This window comes from Musca vetustissima, unplaced genomic scaffold, assembly GCF_032173495.1.
Source record: "Musca vetustissima isolate MV318-11 ecotype Yass unplaced genomic scaffold, APGP_CSIRO_Mvet_v1 utg98651, whole genome shotgun sequence".
In the NCBI taxonomy this organism is placed as follows: Eukaryota; Metazoa; Arthropoda; class Insecta; order Diptera; family Muscidae; genus Musca; species Musca vetustissima.
The window spans coordinates 1-14,256 of record NW_026888864.1 but is presented as its reverse complement, the minus strand read 5'-3'; the positions used below and the strand labels follow the sequence as shown (position 1 = coordinate 14,256).

The 14,256-nt window shown below is 38.0% G+C and overlaps 3 protein-coding genes across 3 annotated transcripts; 2 read left to right on the top strand and 1 right to left on the bottom strand.

Moving 5' to 3' along the window:
• Positions 1 to 2,055: 2,055 nt before the first annotated feature.
• Positions 2,056 to 3,195, top strand: LOC133336648 (gram-negative bacteria-binding protein 3-like). Its single transcript, XM_061544927.1, has one exon. The coding sequence runs from the start codon at positions 2,056 to 2,058 to the stop codon at positions 3,193 to 3,195; it is 1,140 nt and encodes a 379-aa protein (XP_061400911.1).
• A 1,438-nt stretch (positions 3,196 to 4,633) lies between these two features.
• LOC133336647 (gram-negative bacteria-binding protein 3-like) lies at positions 4,634 to 6,139 on the top strand. The gene has a single exon (XM_061544926.1). The coding sequence runs from the start codon at positions 4,634 to 4,636 to the stop codon at positions 6,137 to 6,139; it is 1,506 nt and encodes a 501-aa protein (XP_061400910.1).
• Positions 6,140 to 6,197: 58 nt separating this feature from the next.
• Positions 6,198 to 8,580, bottom strand: LOC133336645 (gram-negative bacteria-binding protein 3-like). Its single transcript, XM_061544924.1, has 2 exons — positions 7,090 to 8,580; positions 6,198 to 6,209 (listed from the first exon to the last, which is right to left on the bottom strand). Exons 1-2 carry the CDS (start codon positions 8,578 to 8,580, stop codon positions 6,198 to 6,200), a joined length of 1,503 nt encoding a protein of 500 aa, XP_061400908.1.
• Between the last annotated feature and the right edge of the window lie 5,676 nt (positions 8,581 to 14,256).

The following is a 14,256-nucleotide window of genomic DNA, read 5'->3' as shown; positions in this document are numbered from 1 at the left end:
ATAATTTTTAAAAAAATCCACGCCCTGTGAGGATAGATCCTTGTGGAGACTCGATAAAAAATAATTTTTAAAAAATCCACGCCTTGTGGAGACTCGATAAAAAATAATTTTTAAAAAAATCCACGCCCTGTGAGGATAGATCCTTGTGGAGACTCGATAAAAAATAATTTTTAAAAAATCCACGCCTTGTGGAGACTCGATAAAAAATAATTTTTAAAAAAATCCACGCCTTGTGGAGACTCGATAAAAAATAATTTTTAAAAAAATCCACGCCTTGTGGAGACTCGATAAAAAATAATTTTTAAAAAAATCCACGCCTTGTGGAGACTCGATAAAAAATAATTTTTAAAAAAATCCACGCCTTGTGGAGACTCGATAAAAAATAATTTTTAAAAAATCCACGTCTTGTGGAGATTTGATAAAAAATAATTTTTAAAAAATCCACGCCTTGTGAGAATCGCGCCTTGTAGAGACACGATAAAAAATAATTTTTAAAAAAATCCACGCCTTGTGGAGACTCGATAAAAAATAATTTTTAAAAAAATCCACGCCTTGTGGAGACTCGATAAAAAATAATTTTTAAAAAAATCCACGCCTTGTGGAGACTCAATAAAAAATAATTTTTAAAAAATCCACGTCTTGTGGAGATTTGATAAAAAATAATTTTTAAAAAATCCACGTCTTGTGGAGATTTGATAAAAAATAATTTTTAAAAAATCCACGCCAAGATCGAGCCTTGTGGAGACTCGATAAAAAATAATGTTTAAAAAAATCCACGCCTTGTGAGAATCGAGCCTTGTGGAGTCTCGATAAAATATAATTTTTAAAAAAATCCACGCCTTGTGGAGACTCGATAAAAAATAATTTTTAAAAAAATCCACGCCTTGTGGAGACTCGATAAAAAATAATTTTTAAAAAAATCCACGCCTTGTGGAGACTCGATAAAAAATAATTTTTAAAAAAATTCACGCCTTGCGGAGACTCGATAAAAAATAATTTTTAAAAAAATCCACGCATTGCGGAGACTCGATAAAAAATAATTTTTAAAAAAATCCACGCCTTGTGGAGACTCGATAAAAATAATTTTTAAAAAATCTACGCCTTGTGGAGACTCGATAAAAATAATTTTTAAAAAAATCCACGCCTTGTGGAGACTCGATAAAAAATAATTTTTAAAAAATCCAAGTCTTCTGAAGACTCGATAGAAAATAATTTTTAAAAATTCCACGCCTTGTGGAGACTCGATAAAAAATAATTTTTAAAAAATCCACGACTTGTGAAAATCGGGCCTTGTGGAGACTCAATAAAATATAATTTAAAAAAAATCCATGCCATGTGAGGATCAAGCCTTGTGGAGATTCGATAAAAACTAATTAAAAAAAATCCACGCCTTGTGAGGATCGAGGCTTGTGGAGAATCGATAAAAAATAATTTAAAAAAAATCCATACCTTGTGGAGAGGATGCCTTATTTTTTAAATCCACTCGCAATTGTATGATTTCCCAGAATTTCATAATTCTGCAGAACCTCTGCATTATTCTTAAAAAATATATATTTTGTTGTGTGGGAAATCCCAAATGATGTACCACGTCACAACTGTAGTTATTATATTTTTGGTGATTGTTGCTGCAGGTCAGGACTGAGACCTTTTGTCATTGGCCACAGACCTGCGGAACAGATACCCTCGCTTTTATGTGACAAATTATTTAATTCACTCAAATCACTTAAGAAGAGCACACACAAGCTGCAATGCCAGTAGTGATGATAAGCCGGGGAGGAAGGGTCTTGATATTATTACAGAGGAAGAGTGTGACTTATTCTAATATGAAAATGGAAATTCCACGTTACACTGACTTTAATCGGAACTAATTTTCCACAAAAAATCCGAAAAGAGAATTTAGCAACACCCTGCCAATGAATCAATTAATGGCTGCAGGGGTTGCTGGATTGCTGGACACAATTTTCTAAATAAATATTCCCGCATCTCATCATAGCATAGCAGTATTCAAATCGGAAACATTAAAACAAAGAGGTCTTCGATCTTCTTCGCAGCAAAATGGACAAAGTTATTTACTTCGCATTATTCATCCTGCTCTCTGGAGTGATTTCATTGGCAAATACCCAGGACTATGAAGGTCCAGAATACAATTCGGAGGGTGATAAGTCGCCACACTACAGTTGTGAAAAATCCACCACTACTGTAAATGGTATTCCCATGCCCTGTGCCGGTCACTTAATATTCCACGACGACTTCGGAGGCAACTCCTTGGATCCGCAAAAATGGACCGCAGAAAGACGCATACCTCGTGCTCCCGACTATGAATTCAATTATTATATCGATGATGTGGAGGAGATCCTGAAAGTCGAGAATGGCGTGGTTCGCATCAAACCAAAATCAACTGCCGCCCATTTGGGCCAATGTGAAATGGAAAGGGCTCCCTTAAATTTGGGTGAAAATTGTACCGCCGACATTGATTCCGATGAGTGTGTAATAAAACCAACAGTTTTGAAGTTAGTTCCACCCTATATCTCGGCACAGTTTACATCGAAATATAAATTCGCTTTTAAATACGGGCGGGTTGAGGTTCGTGCCAAAATGCCCCAAGCCATGTGGGTATATCCCCAACTGTGGTTGCAACCGAACTATCCGCGATATGGCAATACCAAACTTTATTATTCCGGTCAAATGCGTATTGGTCAGACACGGGATGATGGTCCAAAGAAAGATTTAATAACCGGCCTTGTGATCAATACTAAACCAGATTGGTATTATCTGCTGCTTTGTATTAATGGTACCACACAAAATCTCTCCGATGAGTTCCACACCTATGAAATGTTGTGGACCCCTGATGTGATTACATTCTCCTTGGATAATACGGAATATTGTCGCTTTGAGGTGAACAGCGAAGAGGAGAGTTTTCGAAATCGTAAAGTTGGTTGGTCCAAAATGCCAAATCGTAATTACCTGCAAAGGGGTACGAAATGGGCACCATTTGACGAGGAATTTTATTTGCTGTTCGGAGAGGGAGTTGGTGGTTATAGCAATTTTCCCGATGACGGTTGGTCGGTGGAGAAACCATGGCAAAGAACCCAAACACATTCAATGATGATATTCCGTGATAACATGAAATCGAATACAACATGGTTGGATCGTGCCGATTTGGAAATCGATTATGTCAAAGTTTATTCAGTTTAATATTTTATCACAAAAAAATATAATTTTTAAATGTAGAACTTTTATAAAAAAAGTTGGAAATATTTAATAAAGCATTAGAAAAAATAATTTTTATGAATTTTAATTTCCTAAAAAAATTTTTTTGAAAAGTCTACGCCTTAGATAGGTTCTTAAAAAATTATTTAAAAAGTCTACGCCTTAGATAGGTTCTTAAAATTTTTTTTTAAATCTACGCCTTAGTTAGGTTCTGAAAAAAAAATATGTAAACAATCTACTCCTATGGAGGATGTCTGAAAAATGTATATAAAAAAACTTCGGCTTTAGAAGGTGTCTGAAAATATTATTTAAAAAATCAATTTAAAAAAAGACCTCACGGAGGTCTTCGATTTTTTTTATGGAAAAACCTCACTGAGGTCTCTGAATTTTTTTCTATATAAAAAAAGACCTCACTGAGGTCTGTGAATTTTGTTCTATATAAAAAAAAGACCTCATTGAGGTCTCTGAATCTTTTTCTATAGAAAAAAAGACCTCACTGGGGTCTCTGAATTTTTTTCTATAGAAAAAAAGACCTCACTGAGGTCTGTGAATTTTGTTCTATATAAAAAAAGACCTCATTGAGGTCTGTGAATTTTGTTCTATATAAAAAAAGACCTCATTGAGGTCTCTGAATTTTTTTCTATAGAAAAAAAGACCTCACTGAGGTCTCTGAATTTTTTTCTATAGAAAAAAAGACCTCACTGAGGTCTCTGAATTTTTTTCTATAGAAAAAAAGACCTCACTGAGGTCTCTGAATTTTTTTCTATAGAAAAAAAGACCTCACTGAGGTCTCTGAATTTTTTTCTATAGAAAAAAAGACCTCACTGAGGTCTCTGAATTTTTTTCTATAGAAAAAAAGACCTCACTGAGGTCTCTGAATTTTTTTCTATAGAAAAAAAGACCTCACTGAGGTCTCTGAATTTTTTTCTATAGAAAAAAAGACCTCACTGAGGTCTCTGAATTTTTTTCTATAGAAAAAAAGACCTCACTGAGGTCTCTGAATTTTTTTCTATAGAAAAAAAGACCTCACTGAGGTCTCTGAATTTTTTTCTATAGAAAAAAATGTATCTCAGTGTTAACTGAGGTCTGTGGTTTTTTCTATAATTAGTATTATACACCCGACATGATGATGATCAGGGGACATCCCTGAGACCTGAGAGGATCATCGTCACTTGTGACAACATTTATTCAAAACGCAAAACAACAGTTTAAGTGCAACGGCAAACAAAGAACAACTTATCGGCGGCATAGCAATCAGCAAATTCATGAATGGATATACGGATCGATGCAGTGGCTGCCTGGATGACTGATAAAAAGACCGAATTTCTTTAATAAAAACACGCGCGCCTGTGGTTAGCTTTAGTATTCGACGTAGAACACTGGCAACAAGCGTATGGTCATCGGACTGTCGGAAATCGGCAGTATGATCACAATTATATATTCCGCATTAGTCATCCTGCTCTGCGATGTGTCATCATCGGCAATGGCTCTAGATTATAAAATACCACCAGCCACCATTGAAGTCTACTATCCCAAGGGATTTCAAGTTTCCATACCTCATGAGGAGGGCATTACTTTGTTTGCATTCCATGGTAAATTAAATGAGGAAATGAATAATCTGGAGGCAGGAACCTTTTCCAAAGATATTTTAAAGCCGAAAAATGGCAGATGGATTTTTAGTGATGATTCGGCCCATCTCGAATTGGGTGATACCCTATACTATTGGACTTATGTTGAATTCAAAGGCCTGGGTTATCGTGAAGATGATGGGGTCTATGTGGTTAAGGAATATGCCAATACTTCGATGACACCAACAACTTCGGTTACAACCGGCAATAGGCCCACCACAGTTCAAAGTTCAACGGAGGCGAGTGCCAGTTGCCCGAAATCAGCCACCTTTGTAAATGGTGCTCCCAGACGCTGTGCCGGTCAATTAATTTTCGTAGAAAAATTTGAGGGTCACCATTTGGATGCCAATAAATGGACAGTGGAACGGCGCATACCTCATGCCCCCAACTATGAATTCAATGTGTATCTCGATGATGTGGAAGATGTTCTGCAACTGCGTAATGGCATACTGCGTATCAAACCAAAATTAACGGATGAGCATTTTGGGCATGGAGCAACCCGAAAAACACCACTAAGTCTAGGCACAACTTGCACCGGTAAATTGGATTCCGATGAATGTTCAATTATACCACGAGGTGTAAAAATTCTACCACCCTATATATCGGCTCAGTTTACGACAAAAAATAAATTCAAATTTAAATATGGCCGAGTAGAGGTTCGAGCCAAAATGCCCCAGGCTATGTGGGTGTTTCCCCAACTCTGGCTGGAGCCCAATGAGCGCAAATATGGTGATGACTACTATAACTCGGGACAAATGCGTATTGCCCAGACACGGAATGATGGCGCCAAGACAGATTTACTTGCCGGTCTGGTGTTGAACTCCCACCCTGCCTGGCATTCCTTTAAGCTATGCCTGAATAACCAAAGTCAAGAGAAATTAGCCGATAAACAGTTCCACACCTATGAAATTTTGTGGACACCAGATGTCATCACATTTTCCCTAGACTCCAAGGAATATTGTCGCTATGAAGTGCGCAGCGACGAAGAAAGTTTTCAAAATCTTAAACTTGATGACAAGGTTCGAGCCTGGCATCATCTTCGCAGCGGTTATTTACCCAACCGCCATCTGCTGCAAAGCGGTACCAAATGGGCACCATTCGATCAGGAATTTTATCTTCTGGTGGGTGAGGGCATTGGCGGTTTTAGTGATTTCCATGAGGGTAAATGGTCGAAAGAGAAACCATGGCACAATACCGATCCAAAGGCAATGTTGAAATTCTATAACCACTATCGTTCGGATACCACTTGGTTGCAACATGCCGATTTTCAAATTGATTATATTAAAGTATATTCTGTATAAAAGAAATCTAATTTCAATAAAAATGTAACGAATAACAAAAAAAAAAAAAACATTTTACTTAATAGAGGATCTAAAAAAATAGAATGGTCTTTTTTGTATAGAACAATATTTGGAGACTTCCGTGAAGTCTTTTTCTATAGAAAAAACTTCGGAGTGAGGTCTTTATATAGAAAAAAATTCAGAAACCTCAGTGAGGTCTTTTTTTATAGAAACAAATTCATAGACGTCAGTGAGGTCTTTTTTTATAGAAAAAAAAAACATAGACGTCAGTGAGGACTTTTTTCTATAGAACAAAAAATCAGAGACCTCCGTGAGGTCTCTGAATTTTTTTCTGATTTTTTTTCTATAGAAAAAAAGACCTCAGTGAGGTCTCTAAATTTTTTCTATAGAAAAAAATACCTCAGTAAGGTCTCTGAATTTTTCTATATAAAAAAAGACCTCAGTGAGGTCTCCGAATTTTTTCAATAGAAAAAAAGACCTCAGCGAGGTCTCTGTATTTTTTTATCAATAGAAAAAATACCTCAGTAAGGTCTCTGGATTTTTTTTATAGAAAAAAAGACCTCAGCTCGGTCTCTGAATTTTTTTTTCTATAAAAAAACCTCATTGCTGTCTTTGATTTTTTTTTTATAGAAAGAAAGACCTCACTGTGGTCTCTGAATTTGTTTCTATAGAAAAAATGACCTCACTGAGGTCTCTGAATTTTTTTCTATAGAAAAAAAAAACCCCACTGATGTCTCCAAATTTTTTCTATATTTAAAAGAAGACCTCACTCCGAACTTTTTTCTATAGAAAAAAGACCTCACTGAAGTCTCCAAATATTGTTCTATACAAGAAGGGCCTTTCCATTTTTGTATAAACACAAATTTTTTCTAGATCCTCTATTAAGTAAAATGTTTTTTTTTATTCGTTACATTTTTATTGAAATTATATTTCTTTTATACAGAATATACTTTAATATAATCAATTTGAAAATCGACATGTTGCAACCAAGTGGTATCCGAACGATAGTGGTTATAGAATTTCAACATTGCCCTTGGATCGGTATTGCGCCATGGTTTCTCTTCCGACCATTTACCCTCATGGAAATCACTAAAACCGCCAATGCCCTCACCCACCAGAAGATAAAATTCCTGATCGAATGGTGCCCATTTGGTACCGCTTTGCAGCAAATGGCGATTGGGCAAATAACCGCTGCGAAGATTATGCCAAGCACGAACTTCGTCATCAAGTTTTAAGTTTTGAAAACTTTCCTCCTCGCTGCGTACTTCATAGCGGCAATATTCTTTGGAGTCTAGGGAAAATGTGATGACATCTGGTGTCCACAAAATTTCATAGGTGTGGAACTGTTCATCGGATAATTTCTCTTGACTTTGATTATTCAGGCATAGCTTAAAGGAATGCCAGGCAGGGTGGGAGTTCAACACCAGACCGGCAAGTAAATCTGTCCTGGCGCCATCATTGCGTGTCTGGGCAATACGCATTTGTCCCGAGTTATAGTAGTCATCACCATATTTGCATTCATTGGGCTCCAGCCATAGTTGGGGAAACACCCACATACCTTGGGGCATTTTGGCTCGAACCTCTACTCGGCCATATTTAAATGTGAATTTATTTTTCGTGGTGAACTGAACCGAAATGTAAGGTGGTACAATTTTGGCACCACGTGGTATTATTGAACATTCATCGGAATCCAGTTGACCAGTGCATGTGGTGCCCAGACTTAGTGGAGTTCTTCGGGTTGCCCCCTGTCCAAAATGCTCGTCCGTTAATTTTGGTTTGATACGAAGAATGCCATTACGCAGTTGCAGAACATCTTCAACATCGTCAAGATACACATTGAATTCATAGTTGGGGGCATGAGGTATGCGCCGTTCTACTGTCCATTTATTGACATCCAAATGCTGACCATCAAATTCTTCTTCGAAAATTAATTGGCCGGCACAACGTCTGGGAGCACCATTTACAAAGGTGGCTGATTTCGGGCAACTGGCACTCGCTTCCGTTGAACTTTGAACTGTGGTGGGCCTATTGCCGGTTGTAACCGAAGTTGTTGGTGTCATCGAAGTATTGGCATATTCTTTTACCACATAGACCCCATCATCTTCACGATAACCCAGACCTTTGTATATAACATAAGTCCAATAGTACAGAGTATCACCCAATTTGAGGTGGGTCACTCGATCACGAAAAATCCATCTGCCATTTTTCGGCTTCACAATATCTCTGGCCCAGGTTCCTGCCTCCAGGCCATCCATTTCCTCATTTAATTTACCATGGAATGCAAACAAAGTAATGCCCTCTTCGTGAGGTATGGAGACTTGAAATCCCTTGGGATAGTAGACTTCGATGGTGGCTGTTGGTACCTCATAATCCAGAGCCGATGCCGATGATGACACATCGCACAGGAGGATGACTAATGCGGAATATATAATTGTGATCATATTGCCGATTGCCGACAATCCGATGACCATACGCTTAATGCCAGTGTTCTACGTCGAATACTAAAGCCAATCACAGGCTCGCGTGTTTTTATTAAAGAAATGCGGTTTTTTATAAGTCATCCAGCCAGCCACTGCATCGATCCGTACATCCATTCATGAATTTGCTGATTGCTATGGCGCCGATAAGTTGTTTTTTGTTTGTCGTTGCACTTAAACTTGTTTTACGTTTTGAATTAATTTTGTGACGGTGATCCTCTCAGGTCTCGGCACATCTGCCGGTTGTGTAGTGTTAAAAATAGAACCTCAGTTGACACAGAGGTATTATTATTTTTTGTAGAAAAAATCTGACACATTCCTGAGGTCTTTTTTTTCTATAGAAAATAATTCGGAGACCTCAGTGAGGTCTTTTTTCTTTAGAGAAAAATTCAAATACCTCAGTGAGATATTATTTTCTATAGAAAAAAATCGGAGATGACATATATTTTTTAAACATTTTGTCAGACAGAACCTAACTAAGGCGTATATTTTATAAATATTTTTTTTTTAGAACCTAACTTAGGGGTAGATTTTTTGCATAATAATTTCTTTCAGACACCCTACTTTATTTCCGAAAATTAAATTCAATTTTTATAACATTACTACAATTTATTATTACAATTTTTTTCGTTGAACTTTCGGGGTTTTTGCGGAGATTATGTTCTGATCAAATTCAAAGCGACCTGGAATTTCCATTTTCATATTAGAACAAGTCGCACTTTTCCTCTGTAATAATATCAAGACCCTCCCTTCTTCGCTCAGCAACACTACTGGCATTGCACTTTCGCTTGTGTGTGTACCCCACATAAGTGCCTTTGAGTGAATTAAATAATTTGTCACATAAAAGAGCAGACATCCTTCACAGGTCTGTGGCCAATGACAAAAGGCCCCAGACCTGATCTGCAGCAATCAACAAAATATTACGATACTCGGGATTTCCCAGGGCAAATTATAATTATTTTTTTTAATGAAAATCGAGCGGTTCTACGAAATTTTAAAATTGTTGCAGAAGAGAAATTCCATGACACTACTGTAAATGGTATCTCCATGCCCTGTGCCGGCCAACTAATATTTAAAGAAGACTTCGAAGGCAACTCTTTGGATCAGCACGGAGGTCTCGGAATTTTTTTCTATAGAAAAAAAGACCTCACGGAGGTCTCGGAATTTTTTTCTATAGAAAAAAAGACCTCACGGGGTCTCGGAATTTTTTTCTATAGAAAAAAAGACCTCACAGAGGTCTCGGAATTTTTTTCTACAGAAAAAAAGACCTCACGGAGGTCTCGGAATTTTTTCTATAGAAAAAAAGACCTCACGGAGGTCTCGGAATTTTTTTCTATAGAAAAAAAGACCTCACGGAGGTCTCGGAATTTTTTTCTATAGAAAAAAAGACCTCACTGAGGTCTCGGAATTTTTTTCTATAGAAAAAAAGACCTCACTGAGGTCTCGGAATTTTTTTCTATAGAAAAAAAGACCTCACTGAGGTCTCGGAATTTTTTTCTATAGAAAAAAAGACCTCACTGAGGTCTCGGAATTTTTTTCTATAGAAAAAAAGACCTCACTGAGGTCTCGGAATTTTTTTCTATAGAAAAAAAGACCTCACTGAGGTCTCGGAATTTTTTTCTATAGAAAAAAAGACCTCACTGAGGTCTCGGAATTTTTTTCTATAGAAAAAAAGACCTCACTGAGGTCTCGGAATTTTTTTCTATAGAAAAAAAGACCTCACTGAGGTCTCGGAATTTTTTTCTATAGAAAAAAAGACCTCACTGAGGTCTCGGAATTTTTTTCTATAGAAAAAAAGACCTCACTGAGGTCTCGGAATTTTTTTTCTATAGAAAAAAAGACCTCACTGAGGTCTCGGAATTTTTTTCTATAGAAAAAATGTTGGAATTATTGAATCTCCACGATACGATCGTACAACACACAACACACATGATGAGTAATTGTGACATGATCGCAGAGTGCGATGCACACTAGTTGTAAATATTGTTGTTGTAGTATTAAGATTTCATGCGTAGTGTGTGAGAATGAAGTTGTCACTCGTAATAAAGTTCTCAACCAGTAAAGAAGTCTTTCGTTTTATTGAAGCTGCAAACACATCAAAACTTAATCCTACAATAGGTTATGGGCCCAGGACACTCGACGGTGAAATAATAAGTGCATCAGAATAAGGACAACTCTCAGGATAATTAATTGGAAAAAATAGTATTGGACAAGGTGAAAATAAGCTACGTGTACCCCGGACAACTCTACGGAATCCCGATTTGAAAATTAAGTGGAATTAACGAGTTGTGACCAAGATAGTGAAAAGGATCATCGCATTTGGAAAACGGAAAGACAGAGTTGAGAATTGAATCAATCTGTGTGATTGAAAGTGTCCGACATTGAAGTTCGTGAACATTTTGTCATTGTTAACTGTGTGTCGGTTAAACTCTTTCGTGTGTCGAAAGAAACACAAACAAAATGTCTTCAATGTACAGTATAGAAAAACTAGAAGAAGGAAATTACGAGTCATGGTGTTTGCAGGTAAAGGCAGTTCTAGTCCACCAAGATCTGTGGGATGTAATCTCCGAGGAGGAGACTACAGAGACTACTGCAACATGGAAAATGCGAGATCAGAAGGCGATGGCAACAATCATATTGAGTGTTACTCCTGTCCAGCTTTCTTACATAAAGAGCTGTAAGTCGGCAAGAGAAGCGTGGGACAGTTTGAGTGCGGTACATCGACCAAAAGGCCCAGTGAGGAAGGTGTCACTATTTAAGAGGCTGCTCAATATGAGAATGGAGGAAGGCGAAGGAATCCAACTCTACCTGTCCGAGTTTACGTCAGTCGTAGACAAGTTAGCTGACGCAGGTATCGAGTTAAGTGAAGAGATCTTAGTGATATTGATCCTCGCCAGTTTGCCAAATAGCTTCGAAAATTTAGTGGTTGCTTTGGAATCGCGGGACGATTTACCTAAGCTGTGTGCTCTAAAGGTGAAATTGTCCGAGGAGAGCGAAAGGCGAACATCATTAGCAAATATAAACGATGTGTATTCCAATCAGGCGTTTATGGCTCAACGCACAATGAATAGCAACAACAACAAGGGTACAGTGTCCAATACGCACAAGCAAAGATTTAGCAACAACAACGCAGGTAGCCGCAAAAAGAGATGGAGTGCAAACGAAAATAGAACGCACACACGAAATTTTAGATGTTACAATTGCGGCGACAGAGGCCATTACGCAGTGCAATGCAAAGCAGCGAAAAAGGGCAATGAGCAAGCGTACACAGTCATAAGTAAGAATGACGACAACAACACAAACAAGAACATTTGGTGTTTGGATAGCGGTGCTTCTTCGCATTTATGTAGCGACCGTAATTTGTTTACGCAGTTTCAGCATGCAGCTTCAATAAAACGAAGACTTCTTTACTGGTTGAGAACTTTATTACGAGTGACAACTTCATTCTTACACACTACGCATGAAATCTTAATACTACAACAACAATATTTACAACTAGTGTGCATCGCACTCTGCGATCATGTCACAATTACTCATCATGTGTGTTGTGTGTTGTACGTACGTATCGTGGACATTCAATAATTCCAACACTCCTCCTCAACACACATACACACATGCCCAAACAAAACTCAACCATATCTTTATTTATTGTAAACACATTACAAAACATTTCAAAAATACACACAGTATTTAATTACTACATTATAAGACTAATCAATGCTCCTCCTGCATGCTGTCCCCCTCATAAGGGATCGAAACTGGTTGACCCGTCTGTTGTTGATTGTCTTCTTCGAAACTTATTCGGACCCTTTATTGCATCATATTCTCGTTTCATTGGGCTCTCCCCATTCTGATAACCGTAACGGCACCTCGTTGAATTTGTCATTGTTTTCGTCAGAAACGCATTCTTCTTTGGCTCGTTGAACAAAAACAAATTTCCAACCCTTCTAGCGGTCAGCACAACTCTTCGCTGGTTGTCTATTACCTGCGCACATTTTTCTCCAAATCTGACTTCATGCTTTGCCGCTACTCTGCCAACCGATATAAAATTGCACTGCAGGTTAGGCACAAACAACACATCATTTAGCTCGATGTCCCCTTCATTTATCAGCACTCTCCCCTTCCCTTTTGCATGTACCGTTTTATTGCTTGCTAGGGAGATCTCTTCACTGTGGTGCTGAAACTGCGTAAACAAATTACGGTCGCTACATAAATGCGAAGAAGCACCGCTATCCAAACACCAAATGTTCTTGTTTGTGTTGTTGTTGTCATTCTTGCTTATGACTGTGTACGCTTGCTCATTGCCCTTTTTCGCTGCTTTGCATTGCACTGCGTAATGGCCTCTGTCGCCGCAATTGTAACATCTAAAATTTCGTGTGTGCGTTCTATTTTCGTTTGCACTCCATCTCTTTTTGCGGCTACCTGCGTTGTTGTTGCTAAATCTTTGCTTGTGCGTATTGGACACTGTACCCTTGTTGTTGTTGCTATTCATTGTGCGTTGAGCCATAAACGCCTGATTGGAATACACATCGTTTATATTTGCTAATGATGATTTCCTCCTCTCGCTCTCCTCGGACAATTTCACCTTTAGAGCACACAGCTTAGGTAAATCGTCCCGCGATTCCAAAGCAACCACTAAATTTTCGAAGCTATTTGGCAAACTGGCGAGGATCAATATCACTAAGATCTCTTCACTTAACTCGATACCTGCGTCAGCTAACTTGTCTACGACTGACGTAAACTCGGACAGGTAGAGTTGGATTCCTTCGCCTTCCTCCATTCTCATATTGAGCAGCCTCTTAAATAGTGACACCTTCCTCACTGGGCCTTTTGGTCGATGTACCGCACTCAAACTGTCCCATGCTTCTCTTGCCGACTTACAGCTCTTTATGTAAGAAAGCTGGACAGGAGTAACACTCAATATGATTGTTGCCATCGCCTTCTGATCTCGCATTTTCCATGTTGCAGTAGTCTCTGTAGTCTCCTCCTCGGAGATTACATCCCACAGATCTTGGTGGACTAGAACTGCCTTTACCTGCAAACACCATGACTCGTAATTTCCTTCTTCTAGTTTTTCTATACTGTACATTGAAGACATTTTGTTTGTGTTTCTTTCGACACACGAAAGAGTTTAACCGACACACAGTTAACAATGACAAAATGTTCACGAACTTCAATGTCGGACACTTTCAATCACACAGATTGATTCAATTCTCAACTCTGTCTTTCCGTTTTCCAAATGCGATGATCCTTTTCACTATCTTGGTCACAACTCGTTAATTCCACTTAATTTTCAAATCGGGATTCCGTAGAGTTGTCCGGGGTACACGTAGCTTATTTTCACCTTGTCCAATACTATTTTTTCCAATTAATTATCCTTATCGTTGTCCTTATTCTGATGCACTTTTTATTTCACCGTAGAGTGTCCTGGGCCCATAACCTATTGTACGATTAACTTTTTATGTGTTTGCAGCTTCAATAAAACGAAGACTTCTTTACTGGTTGAGAACTTTATTACGAGTGACAACTTCATTCTTACACACTACGCATGAAATCTTAATACTACAACAACAATATTTACAACTAGTGTGCATCGCACTCTGCGATCATGTCACAATTACTCATCATGTGTGTTGTGTG

Bases quoted from the DNA above. Each gene is read 5' to 3' on its own strand.
- LOC133336648 (XM_061544927.1), top strand. From the start codon at position 2,056: ATGGACAAAGTTATTTACTTCGCATTATTCATCCTGCTCTCTGGAGTG.
- LOC133336647 (XM_061544926.1), top strand. From the start codon at position 4,634: ATGATCACAATTATATATTCCGCATTAGTCATCCTGCTCTGCGATGTG.
- LOC133336645 (XM_061544924.1), bottom strand. From the start codon at position 8,580: ATGATCACAATTATATATTCCGCATTAGTCATCCTCCTGTGCGATGTG.